General features: G+C 38.2%; 1 protein-coding gene across 2 annotated transcripts in view; it reads left to right on the forward strand.

The window, feature by feature from the left end:
* The window catches only part of LOC150083637 (uncharacterized), a 164,242-nt gene that overhangs the window by 105,141 nt on the left and 34,773 nt on the right, over positions 1-24,328 (forward strand). For both annotated transcript variants that reach the window (XM_090378095.1, XM_090378096.1), the window contains exons 17-28: positions 632-803; positions 998-1,099; positions 2,008-2,193; positions 2,334-2,505; positions 3,062-3,222; positions 14,774-14,890; positions 15,697-15,798; positions 16,067-16,165; positions 16,269-16,449; positions 16,600-16,733; positions 17,941-18,015; positions 18,844-19,053. In XM_090378095.1, the coding sequence (XP_090234221.1) occupies positions 632-803; positions 998-1,099; positions 2,008-2,193; positions 2,334-2,505; positions 3,062-3,222; positions 14,774-14,890; positions 15,697-15,798; positions 16,067-16,165; positions 16,269-16,449; positions 16,600-16,733; positions 17,941-18,015; positions 18,844-19,053 (1,711 nt within the window). The remainder of the gene's footprint in view (positions 1-631; positions 804-997; positions 1,100-2,007; positions 2,194-2,333; positions 2,506-3,061; positions 3,223-14,773; positions 14,891-15,696; positions 15,799-16,066; positions 16,166-16,268; positions 16,450-16,599; positions 16,734-17,940; positions 18,016-18,843; positions 19,054-24,328) is intronic.

Consider the following 24,328-nt stretch of genomic DNA (forward strand, 5'->3'; position numbering starts at 1 on the left):
ATTTGCAGATCACGTCACCAATCGTCGACCTAGGAATCTTCGGTGTCGTTGAATATCGGTATCGTATAAAAAATTCAGTTTGAGGAGGGATGGTTGTAGGAGAGATGTGCGGAAGTTTATTCCAACAATCAACCACCAGCCAGCTGGGTGGTTGATTGTTGGAATAAACTTCCATCTCTTGTTGTGGAAGCGGGTAGTTCGAATAAATTCAAGAAAGAACTAAACAAATTGGAGGGAATGGACAGGTGATGTGGGAAGGTTTTTTTTTTTTTTTTTTTAGGTGATCCATTTTTCACTACCCATATTTTTTGTGTATATTCTTGTTCAGATTTTGTAATTTAACTGTTAATATATTTAAATTTGTTCTCTTGTAGCAGTGTTCTTATACGATTCAATTCTGAGAAAATTGGTTGTTTCCTCAGAATTGGGCACTTTTTTTTCATATAATATTATGATTTTATCCCAGATCATTAAAATTTATTTTATTTGTTAAATTGTATCTTTTTTTTTATTATTGCACCGTGTTATGAAAAGTATTATTTTTCTCATAGTTTTCAATGAAAAATAATTAATTCCATGAAAAAGGAAAGAACATTTCGATGATTTTAATTTTTTCCTTTTGTATTGCCAGAGAAGTCCACCACATGTGTGTTCTTTTGGGATATGGAGCTGATGCTATTTGTCCTTATTTGGTGTTCGAAACTGTTGCTGAGATTAGGTCGGAAGGTTTGCTGGACCCTTCACTCACAGATGAAGAAATCTATGCAAGTTACGCAGAAGCAATGGAAAGAGGAATTGCAAAGGTAACTGCATGCAAAATTTCGTTACCATGAAGTTTTTGGCTTGTAACACCCTCTCCTAATAAGATCATTTTTCAGATAAGATCTGATTATAGTGAAGTGTTCTCAAGAAAATATTAAGAGACGTGTAATTATACTGTCAAAAATGGAATTTCTCTATCGGAAATTTGAAAAACGGCAAATTTTCTCGTCAATAGGTAATGGCCAAGATGGGCATTTCTACACTTCACAGTTATAAAGGGGCTCAAATATTTGAGGCAGTGGGACTCAGCGAGGAGGTGATTGATAAGTGTTTTAAGGTAAGTAATAGGTGGTCGAATTCTTTTATTAAGTGACAAAACGCGATTTAAGATATATTAAATTATTTGAGATATATTTAAAATTACTCTGAAATTAATATCCCAATTGTGTGATATTTGTGTATATGTTGCTCTTCTATTAATATCCGAACCCCCCTCCATTGTTAGTTGTCCACGTTTTACCCAAGCACCATGTGACAGACAAAACTATAAATATGCTCGTAGGCCGTCGAGGAGACTAGTAAGAGTGCGAATGCAAGTTGCTGGATCAAAGGAGTCAATAGACTACTGGCGTGAAATGATAATTGGGTGTCACATAATCGTTTTCCAGTTTCCAGATTAGTGATGTAATCTGAAAATGGAAGCTGACTGGTGCCGAAACAGGCATGAAACTATTCGAAAACTCTCTCGTGATGGATCGTGATAGTACACACAGGATCTAGTGAAACGGTTAGGACACATCAGCACCACTACAGTGCACAGGATGCTGTATGTTATGGGTTACCACGGTCGTGCAGCAGTCCACGAGCGACTAATATCTTGGACTATAGACCAATGGAAAGCTGTGTTTTGGAGTGATGGTCTACCTGTCTGACGTATATTAATAAGTGGCTTGGAAATCTAAAATCCCTAACACAAACATTTTCCTTTATATGTATGCAAGTGATGTTAGAAAATATTTTTCGTTCTGTAGTTAAGTTAGTGTTTGGTATCATTTTCAGGAAGTGTTCAATTCTAACAGCCAAGAAGTTTATCAAAAATATTAAAATAAATAATTAGAACAAGAAACGTAAAAATGTTCAATTACAAAATTCAACATTTTTTATTTTTACCAGTTTCTTGGATTTTTTTTTTTTTTGATTCGTTATAATATTCTAAATATCGAATTTTTTTCCAATTCTTTCCAGAACACAGCTTCTAGGCTTGGAGGGATCACGTTTGCGGTGTTAGCTGAGGAAACTCTTGAACGTCACCGTATCGCTTACAATGAACGTGACTGTGATAATTTGGTTCTCCGAAATCCCGGATTTTACCATTGGAGAAGTGGCGGTGAAAAGCATTTGAACGACCCCTTGAGCATTGCCAACTTGCAGGTCAGTATCTTTAAAGTGCTCAGATTCGAACAACAATCCATCCCCTTACCCCTGATCTAAACATTTATCTTAATCTCTGTGAAAGTAGTTTGAAAATATCTTTCGTATAGTAAGTTGCGATGTTTGGCTTCATATTTCAGGAAGCGTCCAGTTCTAACAGCCAAGAAGTTTATCAAAAATTTGTTGAGAGCACCATGGCTAGCGTCAGAGCTTGCACTCTTAGGGGTCAGCTGGAACTAGTGTATCCTAACCGTTCGATAGACATATCTGAGGTGGAACCGGCTAAAGAGATCATCAAAAGATTTGCTACCGGTATTAGACAAATTCATATTTTAATGTCTTCCTAGAAATAATTTCTCTATTTGCAAGTATATATTCCACATAGTTTATGCTTTATGGTCACACGACCTCATACAATTTGTATTTTGTATTCATGGATTTCATGATTGGTTATGAAGTCATAACTTGATATCCTGGCTTGAAACTCCGAAGTAATGCGCCGTATTTCAGATGCGTTCAAAGTTTTGTTTTTCTAAATTTATTTTTGTAATTTTCTATAGTGGTTTAAGAAGATATATTGTGAATTTAATGAAATACCTTCAGTATAATCAGATATATGTTAAAAAAATAAAGAAATAAATGAATAACCCGAGATATGTTTTAATTTGTCAAAGTGTATGCTCGTAAAGCTGTGACTTAAGTACCCAGCTTCAACAAGATTACTGAACTTCATTTTCGCAATATCCATACATTTTATATATAACTACCAAGAACACATCTAAGTTTACATATTTGACAACTCAAAGTACTTTGAATGCACAGTGCTGGAAAAATCTCATGTCTCGGTTTCTTTTCCTTTGTTTTACAGGAGCTATGAGTTTTGGGAGTATTTCTATAGAAACCCACACAACTTTAGCAATAGCTATGAATCGAGTCGGTGGAAAGTCAAATACTGGAGAAGGAGGTGAAGATTCAAACCGCTTTCGAGTATCAGATCCAAATTATAACAAGCGGTCTGCAATAAAGCAGGTATACTATCAGTAATTTTACTATTAGTGCAGGTGTTGCATGCAAATGACCTAAATTAATTGTAATATTTTGTTTTGTAACGTGGTGTGCGATTGCCATTTGGATTAAATCTAAAGTGTTTTTTACGGTGGGCAATCGTACATCACTTTAGCATTAGCATTAGCATTAGTAGAGGCATTTGATGCAAGAAAGCAAGCTTATGCAGCATCAGCCAAAAAAAAAAAAAAAAAAACCACTTCCACTTCACCCCTCTGTTCGTTCAAAATACCTGTCCAGCTGAGTCTTAAACTTATTTAAGCTGTCAACCTCCACCACAAGGGATGGAAGTCTGTTCCACCAACCAACCACCCGCTGGCTAAAGGCAAATTTCCGCACGTCTATTCTACATCTGTCTTTCCTCAATTTGAATTTATGCCCTCTCGGGTGATTTTTCTGAGCTAGAGGAAGAATCCCATCAGCATTGAGCATGCTTAAACCATTCAAGGCTTTATACACCTCTATCAGATCACCTCGCTGGTGCCTAGTCTCCAGACACTGTAATTTGCAAAACTTAAGCCTTTCTTCGTAAGAGCACCCCTTTGTTCCATTCACTAATCTTGTTGCCCTTTTCTGTACTCGTTCCAGCAGCTCTACATCCTTCTTGAAATGAGGCCTCCAGACCTGTATACAGTACTCTAGGTGTGGCCTGACCATCGCCTTATACAATGGAATAATCACCTCCTTATCCCTGCTGGAAAAATTCCTGTATATCATTGACAATACTCCATGAGCTACTCTTGCAGCCCGTCTGCACTGCTCAGAGAACTTCATATCTGCCTGCACAACCACCCCCAAGTCCCTTTCATTCTCTACCACTGTCAGTGTAGTACCACAGAGTTGATACGTTGCTCTGGGGTTGCTGTTTCCCATGTGTAGTACTTTACATTTGTCAATGTTAAACTTCATTTGCCACCTCTCAGCCCATCTGCTCAACCTTTCCAGATCCTGTTGCCGCAGCATAGTGTCAGTAGTGTCCTTGACAACCCTGCCAACCTTTGTATCGTCTGCAAACTTGGACATTAAGCCCGATATACCATCATCAATATCATTTATAAATACAGAAAATAATAATGGACCCAACACTGAGCCCTGAGAGACTCCACTAATAACATCAGTCCACGATGAGCAGTGTCCATTGATTACCACTCTTTGTCTTCTCCCCCTCAACCACCCCTTTATCCATAGCAGCAATTTGCCTCCAATGTCACACTGCTCCAATTTGTGTAGCAGTCTTCCATGTGCAACAGTATCAAAAGCCTTTCTAAGATCCAAGTATATAATATCAAAGTTATTCCCTGCATCCAGTTCTTTTGTGACTGCATCATAGTATCCAATCAAGTTGGTCAGGCAAGACTTCCCCTTAACAAAACCATGCTGTGTCTGAGCTATAACTGAAGTCTTGTCTAAATGATCCTGCAGTGCTTCTTTAACCAGTGCCTCCATTAATTTTCCTGGAACAGAAGTTAAGCTCACAGGTCTATAATTACTTGTGTCAGCCTTTGATCCTCCTTTGTGAATTGGGGTCACATTTGCACATTTCCAGTCTATGGGTACCTCCCTTGAGTCCAAGGAAGCTCTCATAATTATGGCTAAGGGTTTGCTTACTTCCTTTGCTGCCTCCTTTAATATAACTGGATAGATCCCATCCACCCCCGGGTGCCTTTCTTGTGTTTATCTTCAACAGTTTCTCCTCCACTTTACTCCCAGTTATTTCAAGATTCTGTAGCTTACTGCTAGAGTTGAATACACCTCTGGCATTCCCCTCGCTGAATAACTCCTCATGTGTGAATGTCGATGCAAAATATTCATTTAGTTTGTTAGCTACCTGAGCAGGATCATCAACACTTGACCCATCAATATCAAGTGGACCAATCTGATTCATCCCCTTCCTTCTAGAGTTTACATAAGTAAAGAACTCTTTGCTGTTTTTCTTTGCATCCCTTGCCAAGGATTTCTCGTAATCTGCCTTCGCCTGCCTAACCTCCTTTGTAACTTGGTTGCATATCAACTTGTATCTATCATAGGCTTCTGTGTCATGGGTTAATTTGTATGTATCCCATGCATTTTTCTTCTCCGCCATATGCCTCATTAATTCATCTGACATCCATTTTGGCCTAAACCTTGAACAATATTTCTTAGTTGGTATGTAAAACTTAGTAGCTTCCAAGATAAGTTCTTTGAATGCTTCCCATTTTGAATTTGCTGTTGGTAACATCATCAGTTGGTCCCACTGTATAGAATTTAAATACTGTCTCAGTCCATCGTAGTCGCCTTTACGGAAGCAATAACCCTTCCCTTTACCCCTAATGGTAGTTACCTCTTTGAGTAAATCCCACTTCAGCACACTGTGATCACTGCCACCTAGTGGTTCATTTATCTGCAGATTCTTAATGCATGAAGAATCACTGCTGATAATCAAATCAAGAGTATTACTCTCTCTAGTTGCCTCCCGAACATGCTGATGTAGAAAACAATCATCCAATAAATCCACAAAAGCCCTGCTAGTGTGTGAGTAACCAGCCCCCAAATTCCAGTCAATATCTGGGAAATTAAAATCTCCCATTATAAGACACTCTGATTTACTGGCCCACTCTATTTCCCTGTACAGTTCCTTATTATACTCATTAGAGTCATTAGGCCTATAGCACACTCTTACTCTCAATTTTGATCTCCCAATGTTTATGTCACACCAAACTGACTCCACACTGCACTGTCCAGCGATGTCGACTGGCTTCACTTCCTTGGTTTTTATGTGTTTCTTAACTAATAGCATAACCCCTCCCCCCTTCCTATCCTGTCTATCCTTTCTGTAGACGTTGTACTCCCCAAATTGCAGTTCTGCATCCCTTATATCTGTGTGACACCACGTCTCTGATATCCCAACAATATCTGCCTTCGATGACTTGATATACATTGCGTTGGCTTTGCATTAGAAACGTTTACTTGTATAGGAATGGAGTTAATCTATGATGCTGGTGAAGGCGCAACGTTAAATGTAGGGTTGTAGTTGGCAAGCACGTCTAAAAATTTTTAATATATGCGAGGAAGAATGGGTCGGTGTCGAGATATTTCTGACTGCAAACGAGGAATTATTGTAGGACAAGACGTGCAGGTGCTAGTATCTTGAAAATGGCCAAAGTGGTTAAGTACTTCATTTCTGTGGTGTCACGAGCTTATCGCGACTGGCTCAACAGCTGTCGAACAACAAACCAGAGGTCACGTGGGTCGACCCCTGTGATAATCGTCGCGTATCTCCTTACATAACAGAATAGCATCGTAGCACAATGGCCTAGCTAACCACCCAGAACAACGTAGTAATAGTAAGACCAATATCCACATGCCCGTCATGGGTACTCATGCCCACTAAGAGATACAGGATACTGTGCCTTGCATGGACATGTCAGCAGCGACATGTATAAATCTGTTGCCGGGTCTGATGAATCCCTTTCCCAACTCTATCATGCTGATGGGCGTATCTGCATTTGGAAAGCAACATAAGGCAATGCCACCTGGATGCACTGTTGGTGTGTGTTGGTGTTACAGTTTGGGGACTGTTTTTGTGACATTCCCTGAGCAGGGGCAGACTGGCCATAAGTCTTACCAGGGAAACTCTGGTGTGATTTGGGCCATAAACTAGTATGATGCCCCAAGTTTTCCCCGGTTAGAATTTTTGGCCCAGTCCGCTTCTGCCTCTGGGTCTTCTGATCGCCGTTAATGAACGACTCGAAGGAAATGCCTACCTTTCTGTCGTCACCAGTCAAGCATCTCCTTTACGATTACAGTGTATCCAGACAACGCGCTATTCCACAAAACCTCTCAGGTTGCTAAGTAGTTCAGGAACATGACATTGAATTTTCCGGCCTCCCATGGTCGCCCGACTGAACCGATTCCAACCCAACTGAGCATGTTTGGGACCTACTGGAAAAGGATATTCGACGCTACGACCATCCACCTGACAATGTACGGGCGTTACTGGACACATCGTGCAACGAATGGGTAGCATTACAATAGGACAGCCTGCACCACCTTGTGGAATCCATGCCAAGATGTGTATGGGCTGTATTACTGCCAAAAGGTGATCCCAGGTATCAAGTAAGCGTTACTAATGCAAAACCAATTCAATGTAACGGTATGCCACAACGCGCACCCAATTGCAAACATAGGTCAGATAACCATGATGTTTTATGCCCGTTGGTGTTAGCAGACTATCCGTTTCTGGAATGAAATTGACAAATAACATATTACATCTAATTAATATGGAATGGTAATACCATAGATTACTAATTGGTTATCACATACGAAGTTCAGATTTCGTAATGTATAGTACTTAATCTACTGCATCCACGCTTCTAAAGCTACTGGAAAAAGCCCTCCTTACGCGCATAACGCGCCATCTTCTTCCACAACCACCAAAGCAACTCCATTATGTTTTCCCCAACAGATCAACTGTCTCCAACCTTCTGGCAGTCCAAACGGCAATTCTAAATGCATTTGAGTCCAGAGCAGAAATGGCGGTTGTTTATGCCGATATCGAAGCTGCTTTTGATAGCCTCAATATCACAGCCCTTCTGAATCTGCTAACCAATTTTTTCCGGATAAAAGGTGACGTTTTCGCTTTTCTGCACTCACTCCTCTGGGATAGAACAGTGTACCTTACTCATTGAAACCTCTCCTTTACCCGATTCATCAATGCAGGTGTGCCGGAAGGTGGCTTTTTATCGGGGCTACTATTTACCGCCCTCCTTATTCCGTTCGTGTGCAACAGAGATGATGTTGTTACCTACGCCTACGATATAAAGTTCCTAACGGAAGTATCGCCATCAGCCAACAGAGGAGTGATCACATCGGAAATCTGTAATAAGATCATAGCTGTCTGTAACCATTTCGGTCTCAAACTGAACCCTCAAAAATCCGTAATTATGGACTTCTCTCTGAAGAATGTCCCTCACTCATACAATCCTCACTGGAGAGTGCAATTATTCCAAGTATAACTGAACACAAAGATTTCGGTTCAACCTTCGACACAAACCTTAGGTTCAACTGTCACATCGAATGTATTCTACTCAAGATCAGCCTAATGCGCTGGATTGCCCGTCAACATCTTCATAACATAGATGCAAAAACTACAATCAGATATCTGCAAACTATTGTGTATCCTACTTTTTTGTATGCCTCCGAAATATATGGGCCTCCGCGGTACCTTCTCTCATGAAGCCCATTCTCGCCAGCGAATACTGGATACTGAAGTGGGCGACCCGCAAACATTTCCTTCCCCCCATCAGAGGACCACCAGCATGGTCGACCAATTTCAAATCCCACGGCTGCCTCAAATAATTCGCATGAGGAGAACTGTGACCACTATCAAAATGCTGGTTGACAAGATCAACTCCTCTGACTTTGGGATATATGTCAGTGGCATGTTCCACTTCCTTCCCTAAGAGCCACTCCTCTCCTTCAGCTACATCCGAACAGGCTGAAGATCAGTGGCAGATTTCTACACCCGGCCAAGTACTTCCTACGATACAAGCCCTGCTAATGATCGGAGTAGACTTTCAGAAATTCGCTTCGGATCGCAATTACAGGCGCGCGCTGGCCGAACCTGTTCCGCTATTGTATGGCCCCTGATGCCGACGCATACTGATATCGCTATCTGTTATGAGGCGTAGAACGGCACGTCGCAGGTACACCGACGAACAGTTTCACAAGAAAATACGAAACTGCATACTGGACACCTTACTGCACGCCTGTGAAATAGTCTGACTTATAAGTATATATGTGCTTTGTACATATCAAGGTGTATATACCTTGGTGTACTGTCTGCCTCAGAACTACGTATACAGGGTGATTCACTGCCAGTGCGACAAACTTGCAGGAGGTGTAGGAGGGCACAAAGACGAATCGGAATCACATAGCATTGCAGGGTCCGAAATGCCTTCGTCATGCGGTAGAGGACGTTGAACGGGAGGCCGCGTGAACAGCGATCCCGCTGGAAGTCAGCATTTGCGAACCGGTTCCCGAGGCAGTAGGATGGATGAGTATTCAAACGTTGAACTGGCCGACATGCACCTCGCGTATGGAGCTGCGGATGTAACGGGCGCGCCGCTCTGCGCTTGTACCAGGAACGTTTCCCGCACAGACGTGCTCCTCATCATACGATTTTCGCACGTGTGCACAGAAGGTCACGTGAAACTGGTTGTTTCACGAGAGGTACCATGAATCGAGAGCGAATGACGAGGACGCCAGACAATGAGAAGAATGTCCTACGTCTTGCAGAAGGCAATCCGAGTACGAGTACTCGAGCGATAGGCCAACGATTGGGTATTTCCCAATCCACTATATGGAGGATACTGTCGACAAACCAAATGAGTTCATACCATCTGCAACGCGTCCAATCATTGGAGCCTGCGGATTATCCACTCCGGAGGACTTTTGCTGCTTGGTTTCTTCAACAGAAACGGTTCGCAAATGCTGACTTCCAGCAGGATCGCTGTTCACGCGACCTCCCGTTCAACGTCCTCTACCGCATGACGAAGGCATTTCGGACCCTGCAATGCTATGTGATTCCGATTCGTCTTTGTGCCACCTACACCTCCTGCAATTTTGTCGCACTGGTAGTGAATCACCCTGTATACTGATAGCTATATATCTGGATATATCTATAGCATGGTTTAATACCACTTTTTTAATTTAATTTCATGTCATGTTATCTATTTGTAATACTGTACACGTTTTTATATTACCCCATAACCTTGTCAAGCTCCTGACTGTGGTGGGCACATTATTGTATCTTTACTGTACAATAAAGATTTCTTCTTAAATGGTGGACAAATAAAAGGAAACTTAGTGACCAGGTAAGAGTCGTCAATTCTGCCATCGAACAGTTTAATCAAAGACGAGTTGCTGCTATGGATGGCTATCTCTTAAAACTACTAAACTGCTAGTGTAATTAAAATAATCGTTGAGATAGTTGAATTAGTTGTAAATTAGTTCATTGGAAGGAATCCAACGAGCCTCTTCTACATCAATTCTTTTCAATTCCATTAATAAATATTTACAGGAAGATTTCCAAAACCTAAAAAATATAAATCTTGTGTTCTGTTTACACTCCTACACGACCATGCTCAGAGGAGTTTACAGTTCGCTATTTCGACAATGAATACTATCAAACAGGCCTAATAATATGAAAATCATGAAAAAGCCATCCGTTCCTTCCTTTACTTTGTTAGTTGTTGGCACATCTGCTTCTGTGGTCATAATGCTCCCAAAGTTTTTTTCAGTTCTCTGATCCAAGCCCGAGGCGAGATTCGATCCCGCGACCTTTGGGTTGCCCGGCAGGCACTTTACCCACTCGGGTAGCCCGGTCGGCAGGAAAAAAAAAAAAAAAACCACAACAGATTTGAACATGTAAGCAGATCTCAAGCTCGTGAGTTTCCAGAATTGCAACTAACCCTAGACAACTCCCCCATGATTCATTCTACCATTGGAGGGGACCACACCCCCTCAGGTACAAAGACAGACTGCATCTGCTGACTTTTGTGCACCTGACCCCACAATGGAACCTCTGCCAAACAGCAAAGCCAATTCTTGTCAGAACCAGTTTTCCCTTCGACCCCACCAAGCAATAAGGAAGTGTCTAAGTTTTCGTCGGAAACAGAATCCTGTGGCGGAGTCGCGAGTCAGGCTTCCACTCAACCCCACTTTCCATTGCTCAAGTAACCTTTCAGACAGCCTTAATGTTTTTAGAGCCAGATCAACCTTCACAAAGGTCAACTCGCTTCATCCTTGGTGCAGACAGGTTCTCAAGTTTTAAAGCAGCACCTTCATCAGAGAAATTATTTATTACAAAACTGGACGCCTCCACCACTGTGAACGAGCTACGCGAATATATTCTGAGAAAATGTAGTTTGCGAGTTGATGTTAGACAGATAAAGACCAAACATCCCATATACAGCTCTTTTCAGATCACCTGTCACCGTAGCCACTGTGATGGCTTGCTTAATCCCCAAATCTGGCCCCCTAGGTTCGAAAGTAAAAATGTTTCAAAACCGCACACCCTACCAACCGAACAGAAGCTCCAGGTAGCAATTAAATTTAGAACTTTCAACAGAGCCGATCTTGATGAAACTTGATCCTGCTCTTATATTCTACCGGAACATTCGAATATAGCCAATAAGCTGCATACCTTACACTCCCTCCTTATAGCTGAAGAATACGTTGCTCTGTGCCTATCTGAAACATTGCTACATGCAGACAAACAAATTGCCTATTCTTGTCAGAACCATAGCCAAACTACAGTGCAGCCACCCAGGAACAGGATAAAATCTGTTGACCGGTTGTTACCTTTCAATACCATAGGTATGTTCCTCATCCTGGACATTGACTGTGACCGATTTCATAAAGAAAAGAACTACCAGACTGAGATTGTGCATCGCGTGTACACCATCCTGCCCATCACCTACCAGATTGATATTGGTAAAAGAAAGGTCCAGACCAATTAATCATACATCTCAGGAATGCTGTGTACCGGATGTCAGCTGCTGACCTCTAGCGGTTGCCTCTCGAAAGGAAAAGAGTCCATTGGAAAAGCTCGAAAGGAAAAGAGAATGAAACTCAACCTTTCCTTCCTGAACAATATATTTCCAGCCTGAGCCACGCCTTTAACCCCTTGGAGATGTCTAGTAAGAAAGAACCAACTGTGTTTTTTCCCTTGATCCGAGGAATCAGTGAACTGTCCTATCTAAAGTCCAATTTGTCCAATTCCTTATATTTATGTAAATGTCAAATATCAATTGTACATATTTATACAGATCAATACTGTCATTTTTTTTTTATTGTAATTATTTTTTTGGTTCCTTTTTGCACCCTTCTAGCTTGCATGCTGTTCTAGGGCTGTTTGTAAAAAGCATTAAACTGAATAAATAAATAAAATTAATCGTATTTAGCAGTCACACGGGCTTGGAACACGATCCACTCAAATATGCATGTTAGTGCGCCCTCGCGATTAATAATCCATGTTTTGTGATTTTCTGACTTCGTGATATTGGCACGATACCTCGCTATTTCCCATGCGTTTGGAGAGATCTGGGTTTGATTCCCATTGGTGACTGGAGGAATTTATAAAGTTTTCTTCGGTCGAGGCTGTATTTAACCACTTTGCTTAATTTTATTTTAAAGAATCTGTAACGTAGTCATTTTATAGGTACCAAAGCGTTAGGTGTCAGTTCTGTGATTTTTAAATCATTTTGATTGATTAAATTTGAATTTTGCCATACCATGATAATTTTGAAGATTTCCTATGATTTGAGAGTTGTAGAAAGACTTAAAGTAGGATAGCTACAAGTCGAGGTGAAAAGATGGCCGAATATGACGAAAATTACATTTGACCGATGTTAACGAAAATTAGAAAATTACAGACAATATTTAATCTTGAAGCAATCAGAAAATCTAATTCCTTGCCTCCAACATCACAGAATGGCCCTAGCTGTGCGATGATTTTCATCACAATCAACAGTTGAACTCATCCCCGTGTTTGTTCAAAGTTACAGATGAAGTATGTGAGGCTTTGTGGTGGTGTTATTGGCTCTAATTTCTTGTTTAATACAAAAATATCTTTTCCCATAGCGTTTAGAAGCAGCTGGAAACCAAAAATTAGAATGATAGCATGTTCACTGGATGGAAATCTCATCAGTGATATTTATTATTATTATTATTATTATTATTATTAGCCATATGGTGCAAGGAAGCCTGAGGCTTATGCTGCACCAAAAAAAAAAAAAAAAAAAAATCCCGAGTTACCCTGAGAGTGAGAAAGAGACAGAGAGAAGTAGAAAGGAATCACCAAGAAAGAGAAGAATGATGATATCCAGCTCAAGACCTTGGGTGTGCCAACCCATACTCACCAGATGTGAGTCCCTGGGGTTATTTTACGTACTCTATGGAATCGAATTGCAAACTCTATCAAACATTCAAAATACTCTTCAAATTTGCTTTCTTGGAAGAATGAAATTTGTTTTCGTTTTATTTTGGTGAATGTCCTCATATTGAGTACGTTACTGCAGTGAGACCCATATAGTGGTTATGTAGGTCTTATAATGCACTCAGTTATGCTTAATGTTGATTTATTCTAAGACGTATAACGTACTTTTTCGTATTAGTTTCGATTAGCTGGTCCATATTTTCTTCTTTGTTATGAACCTGTCGATAATGATGAGCTTTATGGCTATGTTGTATTTCAGTATAAATTTTCCTTTATTACACCTCGAAATGAAAACGCTATTCTTATTTTTCTGAATATTACTTAAATTTTATTTATGAATATTCTTGATATATTTTTTTTATTGACGGATAATTTGCTTTCTTCATGGCTTTCTTTGATACATGGCTCTTTGAGTTCTTGATATGAAATTTGAGAGGTCAGATTTTGAAAATATCACAATAAAATGAGACGCGTAAAAATGGCTAATGTTAGAAAAACTTAAGGTTCAAATTTTTCGTGCAATTGAAATTCTAGACCGGAAAAGTTTAGCGATGTACAGTTAAGAACGTGCTTATTTACTGCTTTTGCTCTACTTACCGCCTCCGGTAACTCTAAACTTACTTGATAAATTTGATGCGACTCTTAAAAGGGATCATTCTCCAGTTCCACTTGATCTACAGGGGCTGTTTATAAAGTAGTGGCAACTTTGTTGTGCACACACTCTCGTGAGCACGAATTGCCTGGTTTTGGTTACTTATAAGAGGCTGCAGTAGTTTTTAAGTATAAGTGAATGAGAAAGTTATTTTGACAGAGAAATGTAGATGCATATCGCAAGTGACCTGAGTCATGATTACAAAGTAAGATCACTGTCCTTGATTAAAGTTCCACTGAATGAAATATGGGCTCGATATTACCACTGAGAATTCAAATACGAATCAGATGAGTCGCTCTTCCCAAGTTCTGCATTCAAAAAGAATTCAGACAAGAACCAGGAATGTGAAAATGGTATCGACATTGTGTTCATGTACACACTTTGCAAAAAAATTGAACGCAGAAGTAAAATTCTATTTTTAGCACGATTAAACCACATAAACCAGAGAGAACGTTAATATCTAATAGTATCCTAGATACTATTAATGTTAACTGACGATGATATTTAGCGAAATTTACCGTCTCCTTGTATAATGTTGATGTGGAGTATTTTTGATAAAGTTATGTGAATTACTTTTTCAAGATTTTTTTTTTTTTTTTTTTTTTTTATCAGCATTTTAACAAAGATTGGGACATTAGGTTTCGTGGTGAGACAAAACTGTGCTCTTTCTTCTTAACGTAATTAACATTAAAAAAATTAAATCTTTAAAAGGAAATTTAAGATAGTTCATTGATTACTCACATATTGGAGTTGTGGGTAAGGTGGTTTTGGAACGTTATTTCTGGTGTGAACGTAGTTTATTCAATTTATCGGCGTCTTAAAAATTTAGTTACGATAGTACAGGTTCTTAAAATATCAGTTTACGTCTGATTTATTTAATGTAGGTTGCATCAGGAAGATTTGGGGTGACGTGCACATATTTGGCTAATGCAGACGAACTCCAGATAAAGATGGCCCAGGGCGCCAAGCCCGGAGAAGGAGGAGAACTTCCAGGCCATAAGGTAAGAACAGTGTAAACTGTCCTTTATTGTGTGAATGCGAGATATTTTCGCATTTTCTGGGAACCTCGAGTAAACTAATGCATTTGATACTCTATAGTTGGATTCTTCCACTTTTTAGGCGTGTTAGTATATATGAGTAATGCGACTAAAAAAGTGGAAGTATCATTTCTGTACGTTGAACTTCACTAGGAGCAGAGTTCATATATATGAACTCTGCTCCTAGTGAATGGATTTTCATTAATTTTACAGTAGAGCCTTTTAAAAAGACTTATGGAGCTAGCCCGAATTTCATTAAAATCGGACCGATAGAAATCCGACAATTGTTTCTTTGTCTATCCGTTCATCCGTCCACATGTAATAACTCGATATACAGTGGATGGATTTTAATGAAATTTTATATTTTGCTCTATTAGAACACATTTGTCTTGCCTTCCCAAATTTCATTAAAATCGGACCAATAGAAATTCTGCAATTATTATTTATGTTTTTCATACATTTGTACATGTCATATAAGCTATCCATATACCGTATATTGTAGCCGAAGCATTGGATATTATGTTTGTTGCCATGCGCTGGTTGAAGGAATAAATGAACAGTGTGGCCGATGCGCAGAAACAAAATGTTCTCGGTTTGCACACAAAGTTGTTGCTTTTTTTCTTTTTTAAAGATTTTCTGTATCCAGCAGTTGAAATATTTACTACTATCTGTCTCTGCGGTATATCTTTTGAAAATTTGTATAAAAATTCCGTAAATGGTAGCCAGAAATAAAAATCGAAGAGAATTAGTGTTTTTAATTTGTATTTCAGGTGAGTAAAGACATTGCCAAAACCAGAAATTCAGTGCCTGGAGTCGGACTGATAAGCCCTCCTCCGCATCATGACATCTACTCTATCGAGGACTTAGCAGAGGTAAGATCAGTTAACTGAATAGATTTTTTATCTGATCTTTATTTAGTTAACATCTGACTTTATAATCTAATCTTTAATTTAGGACTCGCATTGCTTTTGGCATTTCTCCTATTATCTCTCATTTGGGATTGCCTTTCTTAATAAATGTCTTCGTTGGTCGAAGAAAGCATTTTAATTTACAGCTATTTCTAACCAATACTACTGATATCTTTTTCTATTAGTTAAAAGATTTACAACTTTATTTATTTTTTCTATTTTCTTTTTAAAGCTCATCTATGACTTAAAATGCTCAAATCCCAAAGCCCGAATTTCCGTGAAACTGGTTTCTGAAGTTGGCGTTGGAGTCGTGGCATCTGGAGTCGCCAAGGTAAGCATAATAAAGGAAATATTTTCAACAGAAAAACAATTTTTATTGCTATAACCCCGCCCCCTTTTTTTCTTATATTATTAATTTATTTTGTCTAATGCAGGGTAAAGCTGAGCATATCACCATCTCTGGCCACGACGGTGGAACTGGAGCAAGCAGCTGGACTGGAATCAAGGGAGCTGGTCTTCCGTGGGAATTGGGTATAGCTGAAACCCATCAAACGTTGGTACAGAACGATCTCAGGTCAAGAGTGGTTCTTCAAGCAGATGGACAGATCCGAACTGGTAAGCAAGCAAAAGGGGAACAAAGTTTAAATGGTGATTTATTGTAATTTGACACTTTATGACGTGTAATATGCTAAATAGTGTAATGTCAATTCATAATTTTTATTGTTCTGTTTTTACTTTGCTTGAAAATCGTAATTTACTTTTTAGGTTTTGATGTCGTTGTGGCTGCCATACTTGGAGCAGATGAATTCGGGTTTTCTACCGCTCCTCTTATCGTTCTTGGCTGCATAATGATGAGAAAATGTCATCTGAACACATGTCCCGTTGGGATCGCTACTCAGGTAATAAATGGATGCCTTATCCAATAATGGTATACTGCCAAATGGTGTTTAGTAGGCATCTCTCATATTGTGGACTTAATTTCACACCTGGCTTGTCGACTGTTATACCATCAGGGTACCTACCCACCGATGAAGGGCCAAATAGCTCTGAAATGGCTGTCTTGGTAGTGGTATCTACTGAGAATAAGTAACAATAGGCTTCTCTATTGGGGAAGGGTTACTTGTTCGAAGTGTAACGGAATAGGCAACTTGTTTTGAAGGCATTCGCAATATGAGATGTAAAGAAACGATGCCACTATAATAACTTCGATTAATTTATGCGCATGGATATATGTACTTGCACTAACTTGTATGTCTATAATAGTTTGTTAATCATATAAGAAGCATATTCAATATCTCTTTTCCAGTTGATTAATTTTCTTTTATCTTTGAGATATGACAGCTTCGGAACTTTTTTTGTTGCTGGGAAGGTGTTAGCAGATTTTGAAAGTGTAGTGTCGATCGATCGTGTTTTGTATCCGTACTGTGTGCTTTACGAAAATATTTCGTTTCAATTTTGTTCTGAAGATGAACGGAAAACTGTACTGCGGAAATTTTAGACATGTTGAAGCAGGAATGGTGAGTGAAATGTTCACGCGTTTTTCAATGGCCAAGAGAATGAAAGAAGAAACCATCCTCGAGTGAATTGAGATGGAGGATCGAATGTTTTGAAAATAATAAATATTCTATTTTTGCGATCTTAATTAGTTTGTCTTCGTAACATCACCATCTTTCAAAAGAGTCCTCTGGTCTCTTTTGAAAGAGACCAGAGGACTCTTTATTTCTATGTTTCTTTTATATCTTTGGCTTTCAAGAACGGCTATCGTACTGGCTTTGGAGATTTGCATGATGGATGCAAGAAATCCGAAGTAGAGAATACAGAGTTTTTGACTTTTCAAAATGGTTATATCGCTGAATGCTTGTCTGAGGTTTTTTCTTTAACGGAAATCCCGAAAATTTTCAGATTTTCTTTCAAAAATTTTTAATCTCATAGATTAGACGAAGTTACATTTAAAATCCCTATGATTGAATACGATCGGATTTTTTGGAAACATTCATAAACTGTTGTTTAGGTTTTAAGATTGTGCGAATCTTTTGAGAAGTATCTTTTAAAATAGCCTCAATTTAAGTTTATTTTAAAACTCAATGCCAAATTTTAATATTTTAGGATCCAGAGCTAAGGAAGAAATTCGAAGGCAAACCAGAACATGTGGTGAATTATTTGTTTTTACTAGCAGAAGAGGTGAGTGTGGCTGACCTTTCAATATTACTACAAATATTAATTTTATCTCATTTACTGGTATACCTTATTTAGGGACAGGGTTAGGTTTCTCGAAAATAAGTCGCTAAACGAAATGTTGATAAGTGAGTAGCAATTTCCATACATTCCCATGTTATAATGATATATACGTTTCTTGTGGAAAAATTAACAGTAAAATTTAAATATAACAGTTGTTAGAGCGTAAGAGAGAAAGAAGTAGATACTTATTTTGAATAAACGAAGTAATAACACAACCTAACTACCAGTATATAACACGTAAAATAAGAGGTTGGAAACTGATTGTTGGTTTATATAACTTTGTTATTAAACTATTTTAAAAGGAAATATTAAAACGTAACAAATAAATGAATTGCATAAAAAGAAGTGAAGCTAGAATATAGAGTACCTTTTACTTTTTAATGTTTCTAGAAATTACTTTAAGGATGTCGTAAACCGAAATTGGTGATTTCGGTTACGTTGTAGTGAAGTGTCATTAAGTGAAATGGCGTTAAGCGAGGCATAACTCGCTTAATGCCATTTCCTATGTAAAGAGTTCACTTATTTTAATTCAGTATTATCGTCTTTATTTGATGTCTAGTTAAATATTTTATTTTTTACTATCTTCAACTAGAATAAGCTTCAAATTTGTTTCCGTCACGTTTATTTACTTTCCCTTAGATTATTGGAAAGCAAAGAAAAACGTAAAGAGGGGGAAAGAACTGTTTTCGATAGTTAGTTCATCTTAGTTATGATGACAACTTGAATGACAGGTCATTCGTCATCGCATTGATTTTTATTTCTTCGTTTCAGGTTCGACAGCACATGGCTAAACTGGGTGTACGTCGATTCCAGGAGTTAATTGGAAGAACGGATTTTCTTCGGCGCTATAAGAATGCGGATAATGTGAAAGCGGGACTCCTCGACTTCTCCCATATTCTGACGAATGCCCTTTCTCTTCGACCGGGCGTCAAAACCGTAGGAGGCAGCATTAAACAAGATTTTGAATTGGAAAAGCGCCTTGTAAGTATAAATGACCCACCGTTAGGTAGAATAAATATGATGCGGGCTCCGTTTGAAGAAGTTCTGACTAGAAGCGGGTTTGGGAAGAAGATGCTCACTTATCATATTTTAAAAAAAGTCCTATATGACTTTTACATTAGCTTGTTAATTTAATAAATGTTTGACTTAAATTTTAAGAGATAATTAAGTTTATTAAATAAAAATTTATAAATTTAAAATAAACTACAGTTATTACGTTTCTATAGTGGGTAGTATATAAATTGGTTGAAGCCTTGTATAAAGTTACTTGAAAACAACAAACCGCCTTTTTAAACGCTGTTTTAATGGTTTTATTTTCTTAAATACGCTATTTAATTTTTATTAAATATATTTAAGAAATGGAAATTCTAAAATGCCCCAAGCAACCTATAATTCTTAGGGATAATAGTATTGGGACAGGGAAGCTAATTTGGAAACTGTTAGTCTGATTTGTTTTTGTTTTTTATTAAAATGGGGGAGATCAAAGATTTAAGTAAATTAATATTAATTGCCTATAATTGTTTCCTGGTGATGTTAAATCTTTAAATATATTATTTTGTTGGTTGTCACATGACACGCATTAATATATGTTTAATAATTAAATTTTATGAATAAGATGAAATAAAAATTATTATATTAATAAAAATAAATATTTAAATAACATACATGTCCTACCACTAATATGCGGACATTCCTCCGGTGATAGTTGGTTTTTTTTTTTTTTTTTGATTTGGTAGTTGTTGGCGCATCGGCTTCTGTGGCCATATTGCACCTCCCAAGGTTTTTGCAGTACTTTGATCCAAGCCCGAGGCGGGAATCGAACCCGCGACCTTTGGGTTGCCGGGTAGGTACTTAACCCACTCGGCTAGCCCGGTCGGCGATAGTTGGTTGCATCCAACCCATGCACTATGTGCCAGACACAACTATCAATATGCTAGTTGGTCTTCAAGGAGACAACAGTACGATTGTGAATGCGACTACAAGCTGGGATTGATGGAGTTAACAAACGTCCAGCACGGAATGATAATAGGGTGTCACATCAGAGGAGTTCGTGATTGACCTTGAAAGCTTTTTGAGTACCAACGAAACACGCCAGAAATATGATATCGATTGAACTTTTTTTAATAAATGTCTGAAAACATCTGACAATATAATTCCATTACAAGTTGGTTATTGTACACAGTGGTTACATTTCAGGCGCATTCATTATTTATTTAAAATTAATTGAATTTTGTTTTCTTTTCTACGATTAACTGAAGTGAAAATTAAGTATAGTTATCTTTTTATCAATTAATTACTAAGATTATAATTATAAGTTTATAGAATATTTAATAAAACTTTCCTCTCCTCCCGTAGTACTCTTTTTAAAGTCTCTTTATATATACACAGGTGTTCAAAGAAAGTGCATCACCCCTTAATATTGTAATTGTCGTCCGAATAACGTAAGCATATGGCAACATTTCTTACAGATTGCATCAGATAAGATTGACACGCGTAGGTGATGACGTAACATTGCATCAACTGTTACTTTCAGCTATATAAGCACGCTCTGCAAGAGTTGCAGTCATTCCTTGCGTATGTCATGATGGCGAGTTACGTGCAGTTTACGCCACGAAGAAAAAGTGCTATTGTTGCTTTACGTGAAGAAGGATGTTCTTCCAGTCATATTGCTTATAGAGTGTCTTGTAATCAGTCCACAGTGAGTAGATTTCTTTCCAAACTCAAGAATACTGGTTCTGCTGATAGGAAAAAAGGAACCGGACGCCGCAAACGAGTCTCTACGCCAAAACAGGACTGCGTTTTGAAGCTCTTATGCCTTAAAAACCGTAAAGCTTCTTTATCTGAGCTGAAAATAGAATGGGAAGAACATACAGGAGTGGTAGCAAGTGAAGTAACAGTCAGAAGACGCCTCTCCAAAAATGGACTAGTAGTCCGTCGTCCTAAGGAGAAGCCCCGCCACCACACAAAAAAAAAAAAATGAAAAAGGCCCGATTAATTTGGTGTAAGGAGCATGTCAAATGGACCCCCGAGCAGTGAAAGTCAATTATTTTCTCGGATGAGAAGAAATTCAACCTACATAGCTCTGATGGGAGACAAACAATTCGTCGTAGACGTGGTGAAGAATACTATCCAGACTGTATGGTGTCTACAGTGAAATTCCCTACCAGTCGAATGACATGGGGCTGCATTTCATATGACCTGCAGTTTATCAAAGGTTCTGTAAATGCTAATGGATACCTGGCTATATTGGAAGGCAAATTGCCGCCAACCATTAGAGACCATTTCAACCTGCCAAGTAACTGCATCTTTCAGAACGACTCTGCTCCTTGTCATCGGGCAAAAAGTGTAAGTAGGAACTTCTGTAGTTATTTTAGCTTCATTTTTGCATTAGAAGTTCGACAGTAATGTGTTTACATTTCTTACAGGTGACGAAATGGTTGGAAGAACGGTCCATTACAACTCTTAGCTGGCCAGGAAACAGCCCGGACCTGTAGAGAACTGTTAGCATCGTGTGGAACCTGCAGTTGCCAAAAGAAACCAAAGACCCTTCGTGAACTTCAGGAAGCCATAATTCGTGTTTGGAACCACGAACTATCAGTTGATTATCTTCAGAAATTGATTTTGTCAATGCCTCGACGGTGTGTTGCTGTCATCAGGGCCAGAGGGGGTTCAACTAAATATTAGTTTGCACCTGGTGAACTTTTCATTTTTTTTTTCATCTAAAATGATAAACTGAAGCAAATTTGAGGGCTTCTGATAATATTTCAGCCATAATTGTCGTGTTTACCAAAACTGTTGTATAAAGGTTGCAAATGCTCATTTTGGAATATTTGGAGAGCACCTGTCAAATATTACTTAGCTTTGCCTTAACTATTAATAAATATCATTTATTTATATTTCTATTTGTGATGCTGGTCATTGTAAACATACCATAGCGAAAAATGGTTAGAAATGTGAAATTCCTAGGTGATCTTCACAAGCGACACTACATTCACGGTTCTTAACTACTGCATTAAAACTGTTTAATCTGTGAATTTTTTTTTACATACCATTGTATGTAAAAAAGAAATAATTCCCGGATTTCTATTTGCCCGATTTAAATGAAATTTGGGATTGCTCGACAAATCTTTCTATATATGTGACCGAAATATAAAACTTCATGGAAATCTCTCCATTGGGAGTCTTTATATTACTTGCGGATGCACGGACAGACAAACATGGTAAAGACAATAAGCGCTTATGCATATACTGTATGCTAACGCGCCTAAAAGTGTACCTGGGTTGGATGTTATCTATTCAGTTATATTATGGGGGGGGGGGCAGCAAAGGAGGTAAGCAAACCCTTAGCCATAATTATGAGAGCATCTTTGATTTCGGGAGAGGTTACAGTAACAAAGGAACTGGATGCAAAAAAAAATAATTTTGATATTATATGCTTGCATTTCAGGAAAGCATTTTATATTTGCATATAAGACTGCTGTACAGATTTCAGCCGTGTGACGTTAAGGGCTAGTTACTGCTATGGTTAGAGGGGTGGTTGAATAGGTAAACAGTGTGGTTATCAACGAACACTGCTCAACATAGACTAATGTTATTAATGGAATCCCACAGGGTTCAATGCTGGGCCTATTGTTGTTTTTTGTATTTATTAATGATATTGATATATCTGGCGTAATGTTTCAATTTGCAGATGATACAAAAGTTGGTGGGATGGTTAATGACAAGCAACGTATGCTACTGCAATCTTGAAAAATTGGGCAGATGGGCTGAGAAATGGCAGTTGAACTTTGACAAGTGCAAAGTACTGCATTTTGGTAGCAGTAATCCCAGAGTAACGTACCAACTGTGTGGTACTACATTCAAAATAGTGGAAAATGAAAAAGACCTGGAAGTAATTGTGCATTAAAATATGAAGTTCTCTGATCAGTGCAGACAGGCTTCGAGGACAGTTATGAGGTTTTGTCAATGTTATACAGGAACTTTTCTAGCAGGGATAAGGAGGCGATTATCCCATTGTACACGGCAGTGGTTCGCCGCATCTTGAGCACTGTACTGTATGCAGGTCTGGAGATTACATTTTAGCAGTGTAGATCTGCTGGAACGGGGGAAGCGAGATTAGTGAGGGGAACAGAAGGTCGCACTTACCAAGAAAGACTTCATTTCTGCGAATTGCAACGTCTCCAGACGTTGCAATTCGCAGAAATAAAGTTTTTGAATGGCTTGAGCAAACTCAGTTCTGATGGGATTCGTCCCCTTGCTCAGACTACACGCCGGGGTATGGGGGAATAAATTCAAATTAAGGAAGGATGGTTTCAGGATAGATCTGCGGAAGTTTGACTTCATCCAGCGGGTAGTTAATTGTTGAAACAAACTTCCATCTGTTGTGGTGAATATTAGTAAGTTGAATAGATTTAGGGAAGAAGGGGACAAACTATTGGAGGGGTTGGAGAAGTGATGTAGGAAGGATTTTTTATTTTGGCTGATGCTGTATAAGCTTGCTTTCTTTCATCATTTGCCACTACTAATACTAAAATAATAATAAAAAAAAACATAATAGAATGTATTAAAATTTTATTTTATTGAATAAAGCAATATTTAATAAAATTATAAACATTATTAAATATAATCTATTTAAAATGAATCGAAAAACGAACAGTTCGATATTTCACGTTTCGACTATATCAATGACTAAAAATCATTTATTTAGTATTTGATAAGGTTATTTGGTATAATGTAATGAGGTTTGGGTGTAATAAGTGTTCGAAATTTCTTAACTATTAATAATGTTAAATTTTTATTTTAGTACGCCTCGGTTAATAAATTAAAAATATCTGTTCATTTTATTTATTATATTAGCAAATTAATGGAACTTTTATCAGAGAACTGCTCAATTTTAAGAAGAATTAATTTTAAATTCATTCGTAATATTTAGTGTTAAAGTCTCCTCAAATTAATTAAATGAAACTAAGTATATTTTTTCCGGCCATGTCACGGGTTCTGTCTTTGGGCCATATATTTTACTCTCCTAATTTAAAAATAAGTTGATAAAGCCAGATATAAAGATGTGAATACTGTATTCGAACTTTTTCAACAAAAAGTTGACTGAACACCGAGGATCAGTCAACTTTTTTTCAGCTAAAATTGACTGAACCTCGGTGTTCAGTAGAATCCATTTTGCCACGGACAGGATAGTGAGACTTCATGAATTTTAATATTTTTTTATGTTAACGTACTTTCCCCTGATTTCCCAGACTGA

This window comes from Mastigoproctus giganteus, chromosome 7 (assembly GCF_048544385.1).
Source record: "Mastigoproctus giganteus isolate SK-2022 chromosome 7, ASM4854438v1, whole genome shotgun sequence".
NCBI lineage: Eukaryota > Metazoa > Arthropoda > Arachnida > Uropygi > Thelyphonidae > Mastigoproctus > Mastigoproctus giganteus.